The sequence below is a fragment of the Stenella coeruleoalba genome, assembly GCF_951394435.1.
Source record: "Stenella coeruleoalba genome assembly, chromosome: 1".
In the NCBI taxonomy this organism is placed as follows: domain Eukaryota; kingdom Metazoa; phylum Chordata; class Mammalia; order Artiodactyla; family Delphinidae; genus Stenella; species Stenella coeruleoalba.
In genome coordinates this window covers 161,187,296-161,211,657 of record NC_137169.1, presented here as the reverse complement: position 1 = coordinate 161,211,657, position 24,362 = coordinate 161,187,296, and the positions used below count along the sequence as shown (strand labels likewise).

General features: G+C 43.7%; 1 protein-coding gene across 3 annotated transcripts in view; it reads left to right on the top strand.

Moving 5' to 3' along the window:
• The window catches only part of DSTYK (dual serine/threonine and tyrosine protein kinase), a 57,051-nt gene extending 35,366 nt beyond the window's left edge, over window positions 1-21,685 (top strand). Inside the window, exons 2-12 of one of the 3 annotated variants that reach the window (XM_079939550.1) lie at window positions 1,981-2,463; window positions 7,061-7,293; window positions 7,927-8,010; window positions 8,669-8,845; window positions 9,470-9,599; window positions 9,974-10,130; window positions 10,577-10,709; window positions 12,618-12,731; window positions 15,025-15,139; window positions 17,626-17,760; window positions 18,334-21,685. In XM_079939550.1, coding sequence (XP_079795676.1) covers window positions 1,981-2,463; window positions 7,061-7,293; window positions 7,927-8,010; window positions 8,669-8,845; window positions 9,470-9,599; window positions 9,974-10,130; window positions 10,577-10,709; window positions 12,618-12,731; window positions 15,025-15,139; window positions 17,626-17,760; window positions 18,334-18,521 — 1,949 coding nt within the window. In that variant the 3' untranslated portion in view covers window positions 18,522-21,685. Of the gene's footprint in view, window positions 1-1,793; window positions 2,464-7,060; window positions 7,294-7,926; window positions 8,011-8,668; window positions 8,846-9,469; window positions 9,600-9,973; window positions 10,131-10,576; window positions 10,710-12,617; window positions 12,732-15,024; window positions 15,140-17,625; window positions 17,761-18,333 lie in introns of all 3 variants that reach the window. The other 2 variants (XM_079939549.1, XM_079939548.1) reach the window with 2 other exon arrangements.
• Window positions 21,686-24,362: the final 2,677 nt, after the last annotated feature.

The following is a 24,362-nucleotide window of genomic DNA, read 5'->3' as shown; positions in this document are numbered from 1 at the left end:
GGAAATACATGCTCTTAAGTGCTTCAAGATCCTTAGGAAAGAAGTAGAACAATAAAAAGAAACTACTAGCTAGGGAAAGGACCTGTGGAAAGTTGTTTCTAAACCAAAGATCATTCTTGAAACTCACTTCAGGCGTTGGGTTTATCAGTTATGATTGGATTCATCGTACAAAACAATCAGAAAAGTAGGGGCTTGCTTAAGCAAGACAGAGGTTAGTTTTTTTCCCTCACATAAAAGAAGTCTAAAGCTAGGCAGTTGAGGGCTGGTGTGGCAGCTCTGTAGTCATCAGAGATCCAAGCTCCCTATTGCTTTTTTTTAAAATTAATTAATTAATTAATTTATTTATTTTTGGCTGCATTGGGTCCTCGTTACTGCATGCAGGCTTTCCCTAGTTGCGGCTAGCGGGGTCCCCTCCTCGCTGTGGTGCATGGGCCTCTCATTGCAGCGGCCTTTCTTGTTGCGGAGCACAGGCTCTAGGCGCGCAGACCTCAGTAGCTGTGGCACGCGGGCTCAGTATTTGTGGCTCATGGGCTCTAGAGCGCAGGCTCAGTAGTAGTGGTGCATGGGCTTAGTTGCTCCGCGGCATGTGGGATCTTCCTGGACCAGGGCTTGAACCCGTGTCCCCTGCATTGGCAGGCGGATTCCCAACCACTGCGCCACAGAGAAGTCCCCCTATTTCTTTTTGCTTCATCATCCTCAAGGCTGGCTTCTACTCTCACGTTTGCCCGAGGACTGCAGGATGATCACTGCTGCTCTGTCTGTCACATCTGTGCTCCAAGCAAGAAGGGCAAGTCCAAAGGGTGTACTTACTAGTAGAATCAACCCTTTAAAGAGCTTTCCTGTTGCCCCACCTATTATTGGCTACCCCGTCTATAAAAGACATTGCCTTCCCAATAATGCAGAGGTTAAATATTGGATAGGCAAATCTTAATCTCTGCCAGACCAAGTGAACATGAGCGTAAAGGTATTACTAAGACTTAGGTGGCTAAGACTTTGGGATGCCTGCCAACTCCTAGAATAGGACCGTAATGTTTGGCAGATCTAGCCTTTGGTTTGCTGCTTGATTGATTGATTCAACAAAGTTAAGGACTTACTCTGTACTAGGCACTGGAGTTATAGTAGTGAACAAGATAGACATGGTCCCTGTCCTCAAAGAGTTTATAGCCTAATGGGAAAGAATTAGGTTTTAAATAAATAAATTTTAAATGTGTTGAACATTAAGAAAAGGAGAAGTAGAGAGTGCTCGGGATTGTGTAATAGGAAAGACTCCCGAGGGGTATGACACGATGTATACATTGAGATTTAAAGGACCTTGGGAATTAGCTGTGTTAGAAAGATAGGGATGAGTTAGTCAGGTTAGAAAGAGGGGGAGGAATGTTCTAGGCAGATTCACTCCCAGTCTGTTAAGAGTTCTTTCTTCATCTACTATTTGTCTTATTTCTTTATCAGAGGGAATTAATGGGAGTTTCCAAAGCAACAAAAGGGACTAAATAGTCTCTTTTATCTAAAATGGCTAAAAGAAAAAATAAATAAATAAAAATAAATAAAATGGCTAAAAGGACTGCCATCCTTTCTACTTACTTGTTTTTTCACTCTCTCTGGACGAGTGCCTGCCTGCATAGGCTGCACCAGGGAGTGTTGGTAACCAAGGAAGGAGGTGGACAAATGACTGGGGCATACCGAAGTTCAGTTGCCCCATCATAGATCTGGATTTTGGCCTCAGTGTGGGACTTTGGGGAGGCAAGGATTGGTTCTGACCCTGAAGTGCTGATATGACCCCCTTCCCCTTCTAGGAAGTGGACATTGTGGTAGCACCGTGCCAAGGCCTCCGGCCCACAGTGGATGTTCTGGGTGACTTGGTGAATGATTTCTTGCCTGTGATAACCTATGCACTCCACAAAGATGAACTCTCTGAAAGGGATGAGCAAGAGCTTCAGGAAATCCGAAAGTATTTCTCCTTTCCCGTATTCTTTTTCAAAGTGCCGAAGCTGGGCTCGGAGATAATCAGCTCCTCCACCAGAAGAATGGAGAATGAAAGATCACCACTCCATCGCCAGCTAACTGACCTGGGCTATCTGAGCAGCAGTCACTGTAACTGTGGGAACCCCAGCCAGGACACCAAAGCTCAGAGCGTGTTGGTGGAGCAAAGTGAGAAGCTGAGACACTTGAACACATTTTCTCACCAGGTGCTACAGACTCACCTGGTGGACGCAGCCAAGGCCCTGAACCTGGTGCACTGCCGCTGCCTCGACATCTTTATTAACCAGGCCTTTGACATGCAGCGGGACCTGCAGATTACTCCCAAACGTCTAGAATATACACGAAAAAAGGAGAATGAGTTGTACGAATCACTGATGAATATTGCCAACCGAAAGCAGGAGGAAATGAAGGACATGATCGTTGAGACGCTTAACACCATGAAGGAGGAGCTTCTGGATGATGCTGCCAACATGGAGTTTAAAGGTAGGTCCTAGAGAACTTGGTAGGGCGTGGGGACTACAGCATCCTCTAACTCTTTTCCAGCTGGAAGTTGAGTTCATTAATTCTGAAGCCCAAAGGAACCTCAGGATCATCTCACCTACCCCCACTGTCATTAGCAGGAGCCCACCTTAAATCATTTAGCCAAGGTGGCATCTTTTGTTCTGAGAGACCTTCCTGGAAGATTCCACCATCATTCCTTCCTAGGACTGTTAGTCCAGCTTTTGGTAAATTCATCCCAATAGTGCTCTTTAGTCTCCCGTTTATATCTGTATCCCCTTGGCCTTGATAAAACTGGAGAAGAGCTGCTTGAAGAATGTCACTGAGTCATGCTTCAACCCTGGCTCCTTTGGCATGGCCCATGCTTCTTTGTCTGTTCTTTTTTGTGTGTCATGGTCTCATTTTCTTTTCAGGCTGCTCCTGAGACCTAACTCAGAAGGATTTCCCAAAGTAGCGGTTTTGGCTTTTCTGGCGTTCCCATTCTTCATGAATGACTGTTAACAAAACTGGGCCAAATGCTTAGTCTGGTCTTTTGGTGTCTGAGGTTTAGATGCTACTGACTTTGTATACTGACTTCTGTATGAACATTAGCTCTACTACCTATTAATTAAAGTACGTGGTTTGCAAGTTACCCTTGAGGTTCTCAGTCATGGCTATGCATCCAAATAACCTGGGAGGCTTTTTGAAAATGTAGATGCTTGAGACCATTAAAGACCACTCCAGACCTAATCAGCATTTCTGACATGGGACCTAGCCTCAGTTTTTTGTCTTTGTTTTTCTCTAAAACAACCTCCCTAGGTGGATTCTGCTTATTGCCATTTTCTAGATGAGGAAACTCAGGCTTAGACAGGTTAAGTACTTTGCTCAAGGTCACACAGCTACTAAATAGTAGAGGCAGAATTTGAATCTAGACAGTCTGATTCCTGAGCCCATACTCTTAATTTCCATGCTTTACTGCTTCTTAATCTATTCCCAGTGACCGATGCTACCATCTTCCTGGGAACCAGCTTCAAAACCTCAGCATGGGGACTTCCCTGGTGGTCCAGTGGTTAAGACTCTGCGCTTCCAATGCAGGGGGCACGGGTTTGATCCCTGGTCGGGGAGCTAAGATCCCACGTGCTGCGCGGCTCGGCCAAATAAAAAAAATAAAAATATTTTAAAAAGTAAAAAAAAAGTCTCAAACAAAAACCTCAGCATGGTCTTTAACTGTTTTCTTTCTCTTGTCCCCGTATCCAGTCAGTTGCCAAGTCCTGCTGAGTCTTCTTCCCTATTTCATATATACCTTTGCTTCTCTATTCCTTCCTCTTTAGTCTAACTGAACTACTGTTACCTGACTGATCTCACTGAGATCTTTCTCTCCTTTCCCCAGTTCATCTTTATTGGCTCTATTTCTGCAGACTGAGTTAAGACTCCTTTAGCCTAGTATTCAAGATCTTCCAAAGCCTAACCCTTTCCAACTTTCTCAGTCTTATTTCCCACTATGCACCTTCCTGTAATTTCTTTTTTGGTTGGTTTCAACTGCTTCCTGTCCTCTGTATGCTTCCTTTATTTTATTTTATTTTATTTTATTTTTTGCTTATGCCCTGCCCTAAACCTGAATCTCTTTTATTTGTGAATTTTCAAATCCTACCTACCCTTCAAGGCCTCTTCCAAATAACATTTTTCATGAAGTTGTCTTTAATTTTCTTAGCTAATAATGATTGCAGTTCATCTGAACTCCCATAGAATTTCATCTGGAACTGAAATTTCTGGTATATTTCACTTTTTATCTTATTATTATAGTTGTTTATGTTCCTCTATTTTCTAAAATCCTAGAAATGAAGAACAGGATCTGGGTCTTTATTCATCACTATATCCCTTGCAGCAAATAACAGAGTCTGTGTATAGTATATCTTTGGAGAATGAATGAGTGTGTGAGTGATGGTATATGTTTGTCACACTTATAGATACAAAGGAAATATACTTTAGCAAGCATAGCATGCTTGATTTCTTATAGGTCTTTCTAAAGATGAACGAAGATACCTCTTTGGCGAATTCCCATTGTAGGGAGGAGTTGCTGAGAAGTGCTCACTTGCAGTGGAAATCCTAGGAAATCTTCTGAATGTTTAATTTAATTCAGTGCCTGAATAAAAGACACCGGAGCATCAATGCCAGCATCAGAGTAGACATGATAAAGGGTTGTCAGGGCAGGTAGGTTGAGCAGTCAGTGAAAACATTTGATTGTCTATCATGTACCAGGTAATCATGTTTGGTACCTGGGGCACAGTGGTTAGTTCAGATGTGGAGTAACTGGGAACAAGTACATCAAATGTCTGGCTCTGTTAACTACATCATGGACTTGTGGTTCTACTTACCTAGTTGGCTACATCTTAGACAGGACTTACGTGCTGCTTCTTACCTTGTTCTAATACATTCTGGGTATCCTTCAGGCAATGACAAGTAGATTTAGAAGACAGCTGCCACATATCCTATGGAGCCAGATTTTTTTTTTTTTAATTTATTTTTTGGCTGTGTTGGATCTTCGTTTCTGTGTGAGGGCTTTCTCTAGTTGTGGCAAGCGGGGGCCACTCTTCATCGTGGTGCGCGGGCCTCTCACTATCGCGGCCACTCTTGTTGCGGAGCACAGGCTCCAGACGCGCAGGCTCAGTAGTTGTGGCTCACGGGCCTAGTTGCTCCGCGGCATGTGGGATCTTCCCAGACCAGGGCTCGAACCCGTGTCCCCTGCATTAGCAGGCAGATTCTCAACCACTGCGCCACCAGGGAAGCCCCGGAGCCAGATTTTTATTACTGATTTTTGTTTGTTTTAAAATAAAGGTAATGCATGCATACTAGGTATCATGACATACATACTTTATAAATTATTTATGTTTTGAAAAGATAGTACCTATAAACGTGGTACTTTACTCAAAGATAAAAAGGTACTGTCTCCTAGTCATCTAGTTTTCCTCTATATGTTCTTCTGCCCTTGCTTTTTCACTTACCCCATATCTTAGAGATCTTTCCATAAATGTGCAGAGGAATTTGTCTTCTTCTAATGGATATACCTTAATTTATTTAACTGTTCCCCTACTGCTGGATATGTAGGCTGTTTCTTGCTTTCTTTTATTTTTTTTAATAAATTTATTTATTTTATTTATTTATTTTTGGCTGCATTGTGTCTTTGTTGCTGCACGCGGGCTCTCTCCAGTTGCGGCGAGTGGGGGCCACTCTTCGTTGTGGTGCACGGGCCTCTCATTGCGATGGCCTCTCCTATTGTGGAGCATGGGCTCCAGGTGCACAGACCTCAGCAGTTGTAGCACACGGGCTCAGTAGTTGTGGCTCGTTGGCTCCAGAGTGCAGGCTCAGTAGTTGTGGTTCACGGGCCCAGCTGCTCCACAGCCATGTGGGATCGTCCCAGGCCAGGGCTCGAACCTGGGTCCCCTGCATTGGCAGGCGGATTCTTATCCACTGCACCAACAGGGAAGCCCCTTTCTTCCTTCCTTTCTTCCTTTCCTCCCTCCCTCCCTCCTTCCCTTCCTTCCTTCCTTCCTTCCTTCCTTCTTTCTCTTCCTTCCTCCCTTTCTTTCTTCCTTCCTTTCTTTCTTTTGTTCCTTTCCTTTCCTTTCTTTTCCTTTCCTTTCCTTTCCTTTCTTTCTCTCTTTCTCTCTCAGAGTATACTGCATTGATCATCATTGTGCATGCATGTATTTGAGACTTGTAAGGGTATATTTCTAGAAAAATAATTCCTAGAAGCAGAAAGAGTAGTTGGGTCAAAGGGTGTATAGATTTCTTTTGTTTATTGGTTGGTTAGCTTAAATTTTTGATAGATATTGCCAGATATCTTCCAAAGAGGTAGTACCAATATAAGTTTCTAACATTAGAGAGGGCCTTTTTAGGAGTGGAATTTTTATAGGTGATTTGTCTTCTCTTAAGTTCTTCTGTCCTCTGGTTTGCAAAACAGACTTTTCTAATCCTGAGAGCTAGTAGCATAGTGGGGACAACGTTCCAGTTTTACTTTTTATTTCTCTAGTAGTTGATTAAAATTGAATTCTTGACTCTTGGATTTTTCTCATTAATATGCTAGGAAGTGTGAATTATTACAAAGATAAGAGGCTTTGGAATCCATGAGCTTTGGATTCAAATGCTAGCTATATTACTTCCTAACTGTACCATCCCTTCCCAGTACCCACTTTATTCTCTCTTTGAGGCTTTTTCCTGACATATAAAATATAACCAGTAATATACCCCTGACAGTGTTGTTGTTGGGGTTAAATTAGATTACATATGAAAAATACTTACTGTGCATTTCAAATAGTCTGCAGTCAATGAATGTTGTTTCTCCTCTTCTATAAATGTGATATAAGAGCTGACAAAATCAATAGGTTCATTCTGTACACAGTTGCTCCTTCTCACGATTCTTAGATGCCTTAAGTAGTTGAGGATTGCATGGCCCATGGTCATACTGAGAGTCAGTTTGTCAGCCATATGCGTTTAGTAGCTGTTGTTCATGGTAGCTCCTTGGGTCTGACTTGGGAGCTGCCTTTATTCAGTGTGCCTGCCCCTTCCCCTCACAGCCAACTAGCTTTTTGCTCTGCCTCCATAGATGTCATTGTCCCTGAGAATGGAGAACCAGTGGGCACCAGAGAGATCAAATGCTGCATCCGACAGATCCAGGAACTCATCATCTCCCGGCTTAATCAAGCAGTGGCTAACAAGCTGATCAGCTCTGTGGATTACCTACGTGAGAGCTTCGTCGGAACGCTGGAACGGTGTCTGCAGAGCCTGGAGAAGTCTCAGGATGTCTCGGTTCACATCACCAGTAATTATCTCAAACAGGTACTCAAAGGGTAGTTAAGAGCGTGTCACAGATAACACATGAAACAGAATCCACCCACGAACCCAGCTTCAAGTTGGTCAAGAATTTCCCTTTCAACTTTTTGCCAGTCCAGTTTGAATTCTATTTTATTTTCCTATCTCATGACCGCTGTCCGTGGGAGGTGCTTGTGAACGGTCAAATTGCGGTTAAGTCAATGAGCAAGAAGATGAAGATGAAGTAAAGGAGCCCAAATAGTCACCAGATAGATGATCAGCCTGCATTGACTCTGCACATACACTGAGGGATAGATTTGGGAACCTTGAAACTGCACCATGTTCTTGAAATAAATATCATTTATTGCATTTTTTTTTTTTTTTTTTTTTTTTTTTTTGCGGTACGCGGGCCTCTCACTGCTGTGGCCTCTCCCGTTGCGGAGCACAGGCTCCGGACGCACAGGCTCAGCGGCCATGGCTCACGGGCCCAGCCGCTCCGTGGCACGTGGGATCTTCCCGGACCGGGGCACGAACCCGTGTCCCCTGCATCGGCAGGCGGACTCCCGACCACTGCGCCACCAGGGAAGCCCCATTTATTGCATTTTTAATTAGCCACTCTACTCAGGGAATATTGACTTTCGTTTGTGTACTCTCTTTCAGATCTTAAATGCTGCCTATCATGTTGAAGTCACATTTCACTCAGGGTCCTCAGTTACAAGGATGCTGTGGGAGCAAATCAAACAGGTAGAGGTTGTTTAGGGAAGTGTTTTTCAGCCCCTAGTTGGCTTAGGTGAATCTGGTCGCTCCAACAGAAACTGATGTCTAGGGTGTCTGTCCTAAACAAACTGATGTCTGTCAGGGCAGGTGGCCATTTGTCGTGGTTTGCCTGCCTGGGAGAATCCTGGTTTATGCCTGTTCATAATTATTAACAGTGCCCCCTTTAACTCTTAAAAGTGATGTGTCTAAATGATATTTTATGGAGCCATAAAACCCTGCTTCATTATCTTCTTCATATTTCTTTTTCCCAACCTAAGTGTTTTCTCAGAAGCAGGCTTTGTTGCCAGAGGCCATGAGTGCGGTTTCCTTTCTGATGTTCCATCTGACTCTTCCGTAGAGCTATTTGCTGTGTTTAGAAAGGGGTTTATCAGGCACCCCCAGTACTGAGTGTAACGTATTGATTTGTGAGCACGCAGACTAGGCCTAGTGTTCTTTGATGCTTTCCGCTGGGCTGAGCCCCGATTTTGAGGTAGATGGAATTGCAGAGGAGTGCTGGACTTCATACAGCTCTTGTCTTAAGATCCTGGCCTAACGAGTGGGTAACCCAGAGAGGGAGGGGTGCTGGTTCTTCCTGGTGGTTCCTGTCTCCCATCCCTCAGTGTTCTCACTGTCCTCACCCTGACAGATCATCCAGCGCATCACATGGGTGAGCCCACCTGCCATCACATTAGAGTGGAAGAGAAAGGTGGCCCAGGAAGCCATCGAGAGCCTCAGCGCCTCCAAGCTGGCCAAGAGCATTTGCAGCCAATTCCGGACTCGGCTCAACAGTTCTCATGAGGCCTTTGCAGCCTCCTTGCGGCAGGTGGGTATATAGGAAAGGACATACAGCTGGATCAATCGGAGAGGAACCTCATCCACTGTGGAATGTTTCATCTACTGCTGTCTACATAATTTTTAAAAAGTCATCAGTATATTTCCTTTCTATTCTGTTAAAGGATAATACTAAGTTACAGGTTGTTTCATCAGTAACTTTTTCATGTGGATATTTCTCTAACTTTAGAGAGAATGGAGGGAACTCAATTAATGTCTCCCCACTTCACTGAGTGAGGAATGAAAATCGAGGGGTAGGAATTTTATATGAGTTTATATAGTATTTTAGGGATGAGTGACAGAAAGGGATGACATTCCAACTTCCATAGTAGTTTGCAGTTATGTGACATCTGCTTATCCCTTTGGGGTGTGCGCGTGTGCATGTGTACATGTGTGTGGAGGGGAGGGTGGGTAGACGTGATTATGCATCCAGGAAGAAAAAGTATTACTTAATGAATGCTCACGGTCTGCCAATCTCTGAGCTATGTTACATATATCTCATTTAATTCTCACAGGTATCCTCATGAGGTAGATATTATTATCCCCATATAATAGGTGAAGAAGCCAAAGCTGGGGACCTGATAAGTCATATTTCTTTCTTCTTTTTCCTTCCCAGCTGGAAGCTGGCCACTCAGGCCGGTTGGAGAAAACTGAAGATCTATGGCTGAAGGTTCGGAAAGATCATGCTCCCCGCCTGGCCCGCCTTTCGCTGGAAAGCCGTTCTTTACAGGATGTCTTGCTGCATCGTGAGTCCTTATTTTTTTCCCTAGTAAATTGGAGGAGGAAGGTTCTGGATACCTGACATCCTCATGTCCAACCCTGGAGAACCCCAGTGTCTAAAGCTGCTTCCTTGTGAAGCTGCCTAAACACCCATTGATGTATTTTTGAATTTCTGATGAAGTCTGTTTGGTCCTGCTATTTATATAGTTCAAATAACACAACCAAAGTTTATTCAAATTAAACCAGTTAGGTTACTACTGGTTTAGAAAACATCCAAATTTCTTCCCCTGGCATAATTATGACTTCCTGCTTCTAGGCAGGTCCATGTCTAAGAATCTTAGGGAGGTTGCCCAGCAAGTTCCCATCCTTCCTGCCTTATCTCTGTCTCTGTACCTTACAGGTAAACCTAAACTGGGACAGGAACTGGGCCGGGGCCAGTATGGTGTGGTGTACCTGTGTGACAACTGGGGGGGACACTTCCCTTGTGCCCTCAAGTCAGTTGTCCCTCCAGATGAGAAGCACTGGAATGACCTAGCTTTGGAGTTCCACTACATGAGGTGGGTTCTGGTCTCATTCATCTTCGTGGGGAACGATCCAGAGAAGAAGCTTAGAAGCCTGGTATAAATTTTGTACCAAGAGCTATAGTAAACCTTGTCTCTCCATTCCTATGTCTCAAAATGTTATAGACCAGTATTCCAGTGTCTGGCCCAGAAATGTGCTCTCTTCAAGGCCTTTCCTGCCTCTACCTGCCCTTTCCCCACCGTCCTAATTTTTCAGACCCATCCTTCCATTTGACTTTCTTCCTTAGTCCTTAAGGCCTGTCAGTTTTTAGATTCCATAATTCTCTGTCCTCGTTAGAGAGGCCATTCTCTTTGCCCTCTCGCTGTACTGAGGGCTATTACCTCTGGGCCTGGACTCTGCACGGTCTCAGGGTTATTTCTTCCACTGTAGTGACATGCTATGCAAGGTTAGCTCTAGCCCAGACCTTTCCGCTCCTCACCAGGTCTCTGCCGAAGCATGAGCGATTGGTGGATCTGCACGGCTCCGTCATCGACTACAACTATGGTGGTGGTTCCAGCATCGCTGTGCTGCTCATTATGGAGCGGCTGCACCGGGACCTCTACAGTGGGCTGAAGGTGAGGCAGGGCAAGGAGGGAGTGAGGCCCAGCTGGCAGCCAGATCCACAGGTTCCTTTCTGGCCTTTCCTCCTTTCTTCTTTATTCAGAGCCTCTAGCTCTCATAAGACAATGTTGGAGTAATCAAGCTTTATTACCTTCATTTCCAAAAAACCTTAAAAATGTCTCAGAACATGTTTTTTTGCCCAGTTTATATCCAGAATACTGCAGTTCACCACTTTTACCTCTCGTGGTAGTGTAAAAATCTAGACTACACAGAAGAGCAGAAAAGCTTTCTATAACTCTGCTATTCTTTCTCTTTTTTCGTTCTCAGTGAATTAAGCTAGTTTTTATTGTCAACAAATATTTATTAGTGACTACTTTGTACAAGGCCCTGTATTAAGCAACATGAGGGGATGTCAAAAAGTATAATTGGCCAGGGGCTTTTAAAAGAATTGTAGGGACTTCCCAGGTGGTGCAATGGTTAAGAATCCACCTGTCAGTGCAGGGGACACGGATTCGATCCCCGGTCTGGGAAGATCCCACATTCCGCGGAGCAACTAACCCCCACGCCACAACTACTGAGCCCGTGTGCTGCAACTACTGAAGCCCACGTGCCTAGAGCCCGTGCTCTGCAACAAGAGAAGCCAGCGCGATGAGAAGCCCGCGCACCACAATGAAGAGTAGCCCCTGCTCACCACAACTAGAGAAAGCCCGCACGTAGCAATGAAGACCCAACACAGCCAAAAATAAATTCAAAAAAATTTTTTAAAAATAAAATAAAATAATTGTAGTCAGTGAATATTTCATGAACAGGTGGCATTTGAGTTGGATAAATGAACCCTGATGGGTAAAAGTTGGGCAGATGGAAAGAAGAGGTCATACCGGGGGAAGGAATAGCTTAGTGCCCAGAACATTTGAAGGACACTGACTGTGTTGGAGGAGCTGGTTCATTTGGGGAATAGAGGGGAGATAATATGCAAAGAAATGTTGGGAACAAATTATAGAAGACCAAAAACGTTAAAAGTTCCATAGCATTCAAATTCTGCCGTAGACAGTGAGAAGTGAAAGATTTTGGATGAAGGTGAAATACCCTCAGTTGGATGTTGAGTTCCCCTCATCTAAAACAGCCACCAGCAGGGAAATAGAGAGGTTTCTTTTGTCTGTCCTCTACATTGGAGCTGGAAAAGCTAACCCCAGAGTATCTGGTAGGTCCCTTCTCACAGGTGCCTCTTGTACCGGTTTATATGGAATAAGACAGAAGAATCCTTAGAAATGCTTGCAGGAGCCATGAGAAATCAATATGGTGAATAAAAGGACTCTGCAAGCGGCTTTCCTTCTTCATTTCAGGGGAGTTAAGCTAAGTACCGTGTGATTCTTTTCCATAAGTGGGTTAGACAACCATATATGGGCTTTTGGATGAGTGATATAACATTCTCCAGAATTCAAGAGACCCTAAATTGGAGGCTTGGTAGAAGTAAGATGGGGGACTTTGGTATTTGAATCCATAAAACCAAAGGCTAACCAGTCCTACAAAGCAATGGAAGTAAATCTGCCTGAGAGTCCTAGAAATACTCACTTTGAGCCTCTAAGGCAGTTCTAGAGTTTGTTCAGGGTTAGAGATGCACTCATGCCTTCAGGCGTTTGGTTGTGGCTCTCCTAGTCACATTTGGGGATCATCCGGCTGGCCTAAGTGCTGCCTCCAAGGGATCTGACCTGGCCTTTATGGCTTGCCCTTCCTTGCTTTTCCTTTATTTTCCTCTCCTGACTGCCTTCTTCTTCCCTTATTCTCATCCACTTTTCTGCCCTTGTGTACCCTAGCGTGGTCAGTCTTTCAGTATCTCACAGAAGGAACTCTTCGTTGGTATAAGCAAGTTGGATTGAGGAGTTGTCTTCTTAGTGACAGGTAAACCCTTTTGTCTCCCCAAGGCTGGGCTGACCCTGGAGACCCGTTTGCAGATAGCCCTAGATGTGGTGGAAGGAATCCGCTTCCTGCACAGCCAGGGACTTGTCCACCGTGATATCAAACTGAAGAATGTGCTGGTAAGTAAGAGCTGTTTCCCCAAGATAACTCCCTGTCTCTATGTGTAAGTGACCTGTGGAGGGAGGTACACATGAATGTAAATTCGGTCACAGGAAAAGACTGTGACCAGTTAACAGCAGAGTGGATGGATGGTATCTTGGACCTGAAGCTTAGGGGGGAGTTGCATCATAGGCCTAGCTTATATTGCTTAAGGTTTTTTCTCCCAACACTGTTGAGAAAATTTAAACTTACAGAAAAGCTAAAAGAGTGGTACAATGAAGACCCACATACTGTTCACCCAGATTCATATTCTCTTTCCTATTGTAGTCTCTCTTTGTTTCTCTCTCTCTCTTTCTTCACACACACACATACACACACACACACATTTTTTACTGAACTATGAGAGTAACTTGCAGATAAAACTTTACTCCTATATACTTCAGCTTGTATCTTCTAAGGAAAAGGACATTCTTCCACTTAATTAAAATGCCATTATTCACACCCAAGAAGTTTAAATTGATACAATATTATTAGGTAATACACAGTCTATATTAACATTTTCCAGTTGTCCCAAATATGTTCAACTATCCCAAATATGGTCTATTTGTTTGTTTGGCCCAAGATCCAATCCAAGGATCATACAGTGCATTTTGTCATGTTTCTTTAGCCTCTTAATCTAGAATAGTCCTGCCTTTTTTTGCTTTTGTGACATTGATATTTTTGAGGATTCCAGGTCTTGTTATTGCTTAGGGTTTGAGATGGTAGATGAGGACTGAGATGGGTAAACACACCTTAAAAGGTAAGATAGTCATGAACCTACCAGTCCTGTTATCTAAATTATAAAGAATCTTTTGACATACTCCTTTTGAAAATATATTGGATTATCACTGAAGTGTCTCTGGCAACAGTTAAATGATATATAAAGAGGGCTTCCCTGGTGGCGCAGTGGTTGAGAATCCGCCTGCCAATGCAGGGGACACAGGTTCGAGCCCTGGTCTGGGAAGATCCCACATGCCGTGGAGCAACTAAGCCTGTGAGCCACAACTACTGAGCCCACGTGCCACAACTACTGAAGTCTGTGCACCTAGAGCCCGTGCTCCGAAACAAGAGAAGCCACCACAATGAGAAGCCCACACACCATAACGAAGAGTAGCCCCCGCTCGCCGCAACTAGAGAAAGCCCGCGCACAGCAACAAAGACCCAACACAGCCAAAAAATAAATAAATAAATTTTAAAAAATGATATATAAAGATGATAGCAGTTTTGGGGGGAGGGAAATATCTTCCTAAAGTTCTAGGCTGAAACCTAAGAGGCTTGTCAATAGCCAAATGAGACAGATTTTTTTTTTAATTTTTATTTTTATTGAAGTATAGTTGATTTATAATATGTTAGTTTCTGGTGTACAACAAAATGATTCAGTTCTACATATATATTCCTTTTCATATTCTTTTCCATTTTATGTTATTACAAGATATTGAATGTAGTTCCCTGTGTTATACAATAGGATCTTGTTGTTTATCTGTTTTATATATAGAAGTTGTTATACGCTAATCCCAAACCCCTAATTTATCCCTCCCCTACCCCCTTTCCCCTTTGGTAACCATAAGTTTGTTTTCTATATCTGTGAGTCTGCTTCTGTTTTGTAAATAAGTTCATTTGTATCATATTTTAGGTTCCACATAGAATTGATACCACATGATATTTGTCTTTTTCTGTCTGACTCACTTCACTTCTTTTGATAATCTCTAGTTCCATCCATGTTACTGTACTATTTCATTCTTTTTTATGGCTGAGTAGTATTCCTATATATATATATATATATATATATATATATACACACACACATCTTCTTTATCCGTTCACCTGGGACAGATTTATTGTCTTGGACCTCAGGAAAGGAAACTAGAGGGAATTAAAAAACCCTCCTCAGCTGACTAGAGGACTCAACCTTCTTATTTAGCAACTTCCTGCCCTGGGTTCTGGAGGTCAGAGGAGAATAATCAGGAACTAATAATACTTTCCTCAGTGCCCTTCATTTATTCATTCTTCCAAGATTTGCTAAGCTCCTGATATGTGCTAGGCACTATGCTAAGTGCTGGGGGTACAAAGATGAAAAAGGCAGTCCTTGCCATCAGGTTGTTTACAGTATGGGGAGAAGACAGTAATGGGAGTGAATCTAGAGACAGGGAGAATAGAGGCAGAGTTGATTAAGTACTGCTGTGAGGTAGATGCCTACTTTTGAGCTTGGGTATGCAGCTGAGCGCTACGTGCAGGACCAGGCATAGGATGACTCTCACCCTGCTTTGTTGGCAGTTGGACAAGCAGAACCGTGCCAAGATCACTGACTTAGGATTCTGCAAGCCAGAGGCCATGATGTCAGGCAGCATTGTGGGGACACCAATTCATATGGCCCCTGAACTTTTCACAGGTAAGCTGGAGGGCAGGGAGTGGGTTTGGGCAGGGCTCCGTGTTTTAACCAAGTGCTACCCTTTGGGCTAAGTAGTATCCACAAGTACTACTGGCAGTTCTGGCACAGGCAGGGGAGAAACCAGAACAGGGGAAACCTAAGACAAGTAGGGGGACAAGTGAAGAGGTAAAGGGGCAAGAAAGAAAAGTGTAAATGGGAGTCACCAACTGTTGTTTTGGATGTCTCTCTGGGCTGTCAGTGCCATCATTGCCATAGTCAACCAATTATTTAATCCTAAAGTACTGATTGAATAACTCCTATATAATAAGAGTTGTCCTCTATCATTAAAGAACTTACAGTTGACAGAGATATATTGAGAGGTAAAATAATTAAGAAGCAGTATAAGACAACATGTGATTAAGTGCTACATAATGTTGGTGTTCAGAGAAGAAATGTTAGATGGTTTTGTGGTAGAGGGGACATTCTGGATAGAAACTGAATGAGATCTGGAAAATTTGGTAGGTGGGAAGGGAAGTCAATATATTTATTAATATATTCTTTGAGCTAGGCACTGTGGGTATGTTATATCATATATTTTGTTCCATTTAATCCTCATGACAATTCTGTGGTGATATTGATGCATTTTTATGTCCATGTCATGGATTAAGTTGAGGCCAGATTGATGAAGAAACCAACCCCAAAACACTGAGCTAGACATAATGAGGCTGGGATTGGAATTTAGGTCTTTCTGTCTCTAGAGTCCAACCATGTTAGGTAGGAGAGAAAATTCTGGAGGCTGGGGGAGAGGAAATAGGAGCAAAATTGCCGATTAGAAATAAGCATGACAGGAAAGAAATCAGTGTGGGAAGTAATAGCAAACAAGTTGGAGATAAGATATATTTGAGCTTGAAATTTATGCAGTGGAGTGAAGGCTTGATGTGAAAGAAGTAAGGAGCTATTGGGCTTTTGAACAGGTGACGGATGAAAAGAGATGTTCATGGAAATGTTTAGTAGCAGTAGGTAAGGCAGATTGAGTGGCAAGAGCCATGTAGGGAGACCAGTGGTGGAGACCAGACCTAGGATTAAGTTGGTAGTAGTGCTGAAACAAAAAATGTTACAGATTTGAGATCAATTCAGAGGAAGGATGGGCAAGATTTTGTAATTAACTTGATATGGGTGATGAACAGGAATGAATGACTAAAAGATGACTCCGAGGTTTTGAGGCTGAATGGATGAGGAAGGTTGCGTCATCGCCGGGGAAGGTGGAAAGGGAATGGCAGGTCACTTGTTAGTATTGGTAAGACTTAAAATTAGCAATTTGTAATATTTGGATTTCTCTCATTAGCCACAAGTCTTCCCCCAACCCTTCATTGAGTGATACATATAAGGATTAGGAGTTAGTTGGATAGCTGTAGTCCTACGCACATTGAAAAGAAATAGACAGTCATCATTTTTCTTTCCCTGACTTTTAAAAAAATTTCTATTCCCACTTTTATTATTTTATCTTGGCTACTTCATATTTAAATTCATTTGATTATTTCTACTGCAGTTCATCCTACTGCTGTAAAAATAATCTTTCTAAAATATTTTCTTCATGTCACCTCCTGCTCTAAAGGATAAATTACTCCTGCTGCCCATCAAATCCAGACTCTTCTGTCCGACTTTAAAAATCTTTATGTTATGGTTCCAACCTATCTACCCACCTGTATTTCCCAACTTTATTTCCCTAACATGACCTTTCAGGATTAATCTTTTTGATTGTCCCATTAAAATGAAGGCCCGGACTCCCCTGGTGGCACAGTAGTTAAGAATCCGCCTGCCAATGCAGGGGACACGGGTTCAATCCCTGGTCCGGGAAGATCCCACATGCCGCAGAGCAACTAAGCCCGTGAGCCACAACTACTGAGCCTGTGCTCTAGAACCTGTGAGCCACAACAACTGAGCCCGAGTGCTACAGCTACTGATGCCCGCGTGCCTGGAGCCGGTGCTCCAGGCACCGGTGCTCCAGCCCGTGACAGGAGGAACCACCGCAATGAGAAGCCCGTGCACCGCAGCGAAGAGTGGCCCCTGCTTGCTGCAACTGGAGAGGACCCGTGTGCAGCAACCAAGGCCCAACACAGCCAAAAATGAATGAATGAAAGAATAAATAAATTAATTTATTTATTTTAAAAATAAAAAAGTACTTCACACAAACAATAATCAAATACAAAATATAATGACTATCAGTGAAATATAAAATAAATAAAATAAAGTAAAAGGCCTGTTTTCCTTCCCCTTTGTCAAGTTCTAGTCTTGGCTCTTTCAATCTTTAGCCCTCCCAGTGCCATAGTTTTTCGTATTATAAAATGGGCATTATAAATGTGTCCTGCCTAACAGGGTTGTTATAAGAGATAATGGGCATTAAAGGCTTTAGGAAAGAATGTGTAAAGGCCTCTGCAGATGCAAGTTAGTGGTGATGCTGTTGATTCCCTCCCTGGCTCACTACTTGTCACCCTTTCTTGCTATAGGGAAGTATGATAATTCTGTGGATGTCTACGCTTTTGGCATTCTTTTCTGGTATATCTGCTCAGGCTCTGTCAAGCTCCCTGAGGCATTTGAGAGGTGTGCCAGCAAAGACCATCTCTGGAACAATGTGCGGAGAGGTAAGAACCACGAGCCTTGCTTTGCCCTGACTCCCCAGAAGAGAGCAGACTGAGACCAGGCACTGCCGCAGCGGCCTCCTGTCCTCCTCTCTGGCCACTCCACAGCAGGACCTCATACACATTTAAACCATCATGGAATCCAGAAAGGACATTTAAGTCAAACCTCTGCTTCCAGGCAGCGTGGTTCTGAACTCTCAGACAGGTTTTTATCTTTAAAATTTCTAATTCTTCAACATCCTCTTGCCAGTGTATTCCAGTTTTTCATCACAGCTACTATTAGGTTCTAACCTAGATACCTGCAGCTGAAGCCAAAGCTCACTGCATTGTGTAGCATCCTGAGCCCCAACTGGGGCCCTAGTTCCCTGGATCCTCTGCAGAGAGTGGCTCACTGATAGAGCAAAAGCCTTTCACTTCTCTGGGAAGGAGGACTGTGCTGGTTCTTCCCAGACCAAAGAAGTCATTTGTGACTCCATCAGTTTCAAGGGGACAGAGCCTGTGAGCTGATCATGCCTCTTCATTGTGTCGGTTCCCTTCTCGCCACCTCGGGTCTTATTTCCATGCTCCTCTCTCTAGGGGCCCGTCCAGAACGCCTCCCTGTGTTTGACGAGGAGTGCTGGCAGCTGATGGAAGCCTGCTGGGATGGTGACCCCTCGCAGAGACCTCTCTTGGGCATTGTCCAGCCCATGCTCCAGGGCATCATGGACCGGCTATGCAAGTCACATTCTGAGAGGCCAAGCAGAGGACTCGATGATTCTACTTGAAAGCAGAGACTTTTCTCTTTCGCTCTTTCTTTCTTTCCTTCCCCTCACCTTTTGGCTATGGGAAGAATTTGACATTCATTACAGAGAGCTCCCAAGGGGACTGATGCTTGCGGGGGCAACTTGAGACCTTTCCAGGCAGAGATGACTCCTGGATAGGGAAGAGTTGGATGGCTTTGAGCATATCCAGCAGTTCACTGATGCCCAAGCTGTTTCTTTAGCCAAAAAGTCAGTATAAATCTCTTCTGTATGAAATTTCAAGAAAAGTCTTACCTAGTTCCCTTTTCCAGACTGTCTTTTAACTCCAGCCATAATCGGGACTCTGTGCTCCCATAGTGGAGCCCACATTCCTAACATTCTTTGGAAGTCTTAGTTCATAGCTCCGTTTACACATGGGAGGTTAGGTTTTTCTCCACCCAGAGTCCCTTTTCAGTTTATCCCCCGTGGCTTAGTCTGCTCTCAGATACCAGTTTTCTAGCAGATTGCGCACATATTTTGCCTGAGTAGGGAGAAGCAAGGGAGGGGCTAACGCTTAGTAAGGAGATGAGTGGTTGCAGTTCATTTTTTAAAAAGTATTCTGAGAAAAGGTGCAGGTCAGCCAGAGTCCACATGTAGATATTTGGAAGTGTTATTTAAACGCTCAGCAGGCTGAGTACAGGAATACATATGTATAACACGTGTGTATACTTTGCTTTTGTTGAATAACAGTGTCTGCTAATTTGGGGTTCTTCTGTTGCTTGGCATCCATTATTTAGGTGATGCAATGCCATGAAATGTACTGTATTGTATATTACTTGGGAAGACACTAGATATTCAAAGAGGCCTGGCAGCACTTGGGCCGTAGAGGGCTCAACAAGGCCGAAGTCCTGAAGATTTTACCTCCTAGCTTTGGTTGTCTGTGCTCCCACGTGGTGAGGTGAGATTGTGGCAGGGGGAGGAAGAAGGATGGGATGAAAGAGTTACCCTCACTGTGTTCCATCCTTCTTACCAACTTAATTAGGGCAATTTACCCCAGCCTGAAAATGATTACCTGGCCATTTTTAATGTGCTTGAGGTCTGGTCGCTTCTGTTGCTTCAGAATTGAGTGACGGACCTTCCTGCAGAGCAATCAGAAGACGCGGTGGAGCCTGGGGCTCCAGAGTAGCTGCCTTAGTGCCTAGGGAGCCAGTGGCAAGGTCAGTCTGGGGGCGTTGCGGAATGCACGTCGGGGTGAGGTTTCCACAGGCATGCCCTAGTTCCCTGGATCCTCTGCAGCGAGTGGCTCATTGATTGAGCAAAAGCCTTTCACTTCTCTGGGAAGGAGGACTGTGCTGGTTCTTCCCAGACCAAAGAAGTCATTTGTGACTCCATCAGTTTCAAGGGGACAGAGCCTAGGCAGCAGCTTCTCCTAATTTTTAACACTAAAATTCAAGGAAAGAGTGAAGGGAGGGATATATTACTACCACGGATAGAAACAGGGGACTGGTAGAACTCTCAAGCAGTACCTGTCAGCTCTCCAATGCGTTTTTTTTGCATTTTCACTTGAGCTGCCAAAGAGGTGTTGACAAAGCTTTTTCCTGATCAGCAAAGTGGTTTGGGGTAGCGGGGCTGCAAAGTGATAACTGCACTGAATGACACTTTATTTTTTGGCTTATTATTTAGCACTGAGAAGCCAAAAGGGATTGGTGATTATAACAGCACTTTGGGGAACAGACTCCCTCTGGCCTTGCTTTGGAGAGACGGCATGCGTGGTATTCCATCTGACTAATCAGGGAACCTCCTAAGTTCATACTGCATCAGAGTGGAATAAATGGCCCTCGAAGAGTCCATTGCCGAAAGAGTAGTTGCTTTCTTTGAGTTTTCAAAGCTTGATTTTTGGATTTGCTGGATCAAATAACCCACTTTTTCTTTAAAAGAAAAAAAAAGAGGGTTTATCCTTCTAAATGTGGGGGTGGGGTGGGTTAGGGCTAGTGTGATGTTTAAGTGGGTTAGGAGGGAGTCAACTTGAGAAACCTGTATGGCAAACTCCCTTGGGGGGTTTTAAGTACACTACTGTTCTGAAAAGGGTTTTATTTTTAACTTTATCTGCTTTGTTAACTAACATCCAGTCCACAGAGCTGACTGAAGAGACTGTGTGTGAACACCTGACACTGGGGGGACACCTTACTCAGAGGGTTGGAAAGGAAATTGGCCTGGACAGCTTGTTGTCTTTTGTCTTTATGTAATGTTTTTGTTTGTTTCAAAGGACTAATGTTTATTATTACAGTGTTAAATAAAAAGTGTAATATACTAAGTGTGTAGAATAAAAGTGCAATAACAAGAGAAAATTACTTTGGCACAAACTTCAGTTCTTACACGCTCTCCCTCCTTGTGCTACCTGTCTCTTTCCATGATATTGTTACAGCGGGACAGTGTTAATTGTGTATATTTTTAAGAGATGCAACTATGGGTTAAGTCTTCATTTAGTGTAATTTTGAATGGCTGGGTTTGGTTTTATAGAGTATTGTGTATACTTCTGGGGTGCACAAACACCAGATGTGCTGTATAATAAAGATCACATTAACGTTTTAGGTTCATATCTGTTTGGCTTTTGTTTTCCCTTAACCTCACTGTGTCTACAGAATGCTCTCTATTCCATTCCATTTCCACTGGGACCCTAGAGGTCTTTTAGTTTGCCTTGGAGATCGATGGAACATGTTACTCTCCCCCATGGATTGCTCTCGGTCTCTGGGCACTTGACATAACCACTACCAGAGGGTAAGGCCCGGGAATGGGAGGCAGGAGAGCCAAGACGGGGGCAAAGTGGAGTGATAGCAATTTATTTTTCAGAGCCTCTCCTGGGTTCACACCCTTTCCACCAGCCTCTTTTCAGCACGAACTTGCAACATTCTGAACTTGTGCACAAGCCTATGTACTCTTCATTACACTGTGAGAGAATCTGGGCATGGAATCTATATATGGGCCTATCTGCATTTGGAATATGTGAATTTCCTTTTTTGCCTCAGCCTGCTCTTCAGATTTGCTTGCTCGGCAGTGCCTGATGGACACCATCATAGGCCTCTACCAGCAGAGCAGCACTATCTGTAGCCACCAGGGACTGTCCGTCAGCACGCAGCATGCCTTCTCCCAGAGGGTGTGCGTGTTTGTTTTGTTTTGGATTACCACATCATACTCATAGCTGCTTCACTTTTTGCTGTAACTGCTGTGATCTGACTGCAACACAAGTTTGGCCAGGAGATGGCAGCACACCTTAAACAGTTGATGTGTTTGTGATTAAGTCTTAAAGAAAAAGCTAAGGTTGAATCTCTGGTTCTCAGCCTCCCCTACACAGTAGTCATCTAATGTAGATAAGCCTGTTACACTTGTGAAACTCTCCACTAACTCCAGCCATCTTTCACAGCTAAATATATCCCATCTTTATGCATATATCGTATATTCTCCTACTATAAAGTTCAGAATGACTGAGTTCTCTTTCTCATCATTATTATTTTGGAGAAAATAGTTTGTGGTATATACATTTTTAGATTGCATATGCTTTTCCAAGAACACAGTCCTCAGCGGCCTTGTTCTTTAAGCAGAGCAACTGGGGTGGCCTTCCTGGCCTTCCAAACCCGTTTGGGTGGGGCTCAGAGGGGAGAGGCCTAGTTTCTGAACATTATTAAATTCAACTTCAGAATTTCTGTCTTTAACAGGTCCCCAAGGAGTCCACAAAGTGCTAATTGAATAGCCTGCTTTCAAGTGTAGTTATCACAGGTGGCTATGTACTGGTTGAGACCTCTTAGGGCACTTCTAGGGATGGCCTGTTCCTTAGCATATTCTAAAGGTAGCATTTCAGATCAGTGGGAAAATCGACTATTTAACAAAACTGGCTATCCATCTGAGAAAAAAATAGACTCAAATCATCATGCAAAAAAAGGTATACCAAAGATCTAAATGTGAAAAAAGGCTGTAAAGGAACTAGATAATAGCACACACATTATTTACCATATGCTCGGCACTATTCTAAATGCTTTACCTGTACTCACTAACTTAATCCTCACCACAACCCCATTTTACTGATGAGAAAACTAAGGCATAGAGAGATTAAGGGTCATGCAACTGATACGTGCCAGAACTGGGATGTGAAACTAAGGAGTCCGGCACCAGAAACTCTGCTTCTACAGAGGACCACTGCACTGTGCTGCCTCTAGGAGAAAATGTATGTAACTATGTATACTTATAGTTGGGGGGCAGGAAGAACTTTTTTTTTTTTTACATCTTTATTGGAGTATAATTGCTTTACAATGGTGTGTTAGTTTCTGCTTTATAACAAAGTGAATCAGTTATACATATACATATGTTCCCATATCTCTTCCCTCTTGCGTCTCCCTCCCTCCCACCCTCCCTGTCCCACCCCTCTAGGTGGTCACACAGCACTGAGCTGATCTCCTTGTGCTATACGGCTGCTTCCCACTAGCTATCTATTTTACGTTTGGTAGTGTATATATGTCCATGCCACTCTCTCACTTTGTCACAGCTTACCCTTCCCCGCCCCCCATATCCTGCGGTCGATTTTCTAGTAGGTCTGTGTCTTTATTCCTGTCTCAACCCTAGGTTCTTCATGACATTTTTTTTTTTTTTTTTTTTTTTTGTTACGCGGGCCTCTCACTGTTGTGGCCTCTCCCGTTGCGGAGCACAGGCTCCGGACGCGCAGGCTCAGCGGCCATGGCTCACGGGCCCAGCCGCTCCGCGGCATGTGGGATCTTCCCGGACCGGGGCACGAACCCACGTCCCCTGCATCGGCAGGTGGACTCTCAACCACTGCGCCACCACGGAAGCCCATGACATTTTTTTTTTTCCCTTAAATTCCATATATATGTGTTAGCATACAGTATTTGTCTTTCTCTTTCTGACTTACTTCACTCTGTATGACAGACTCTAGGTCCATCCACCTCATTACAAATAGTTCAATTTCGTTTCTTTTTATGGCTGAGTAATATTCCATTGTATATATGTGCCACATCTTCTTTATCCATTCATCCGATGATGGACACTTAGGTTGTTTCCATCTCCGGGCTATTGTAAATAGAGCTGCAATGAACATTTTGGTACATGACTCTTTTTGAATTATGGTTTCCTCAGGGTATATGCCCAGTAGTGGGATTGCTGGGTCATATGGTAGTTCTATTTGTAGTTTTTTAAGGAACCTCCATACTGTTCTCCATAGTGGCTGTACCAATTCACATTCCCACCAGCAGTGCAAGAGTGTTCCCTTTTCTCCACACCCTCTCCAGCATTTATTGTTTCTAGATTTTTTTTTTTTTCACGGTACGCGGGCCTCTCACCTTTGTGGCCTCTCCCGTTGCGGAGCACAGGCTCCGGACGCGCAGGCTCAGCGGCCATGGCTCACGGGCCCAGCAGCTCCGCGGCATGTGGGATCTTCCCAGACTGGGGCACGAACCCGCGTCCCCTGCATAGGCAGGTGGACTCTCAACCATTGCGCCACCAGGGAAGCCCCTGTTCCTAGATTTTTTGATGATGGCCATTCTGACTGGTGTGAGGTGATATCTCATTGTAGTTTTGATTTGCATTTCTCTAATGATTAGTGATGTTGAGCATTCTTTCATGTGTTTGTTGGCAGTCTGTATATCTTCTTTGGAGAAATGTCTATTTAGGTCTTCTGCCCACTTTTGGATTGGGTTGTTTATTTTTTTGTTATTGAACTGCAGGAGCTGCTTGTAAATTTTGGAAATTAATCCTTTGTCAGTTGCTTCATTTGCAAAGATTTTCTCCCATTCTGAGGGTTGTCTTTTGGTCTTGTTTATGGTTTCCTTTGCTGTGCAAAAGCTTTGAAGTTTCATTAGGTCCCATTTGTTTATTGTTGTT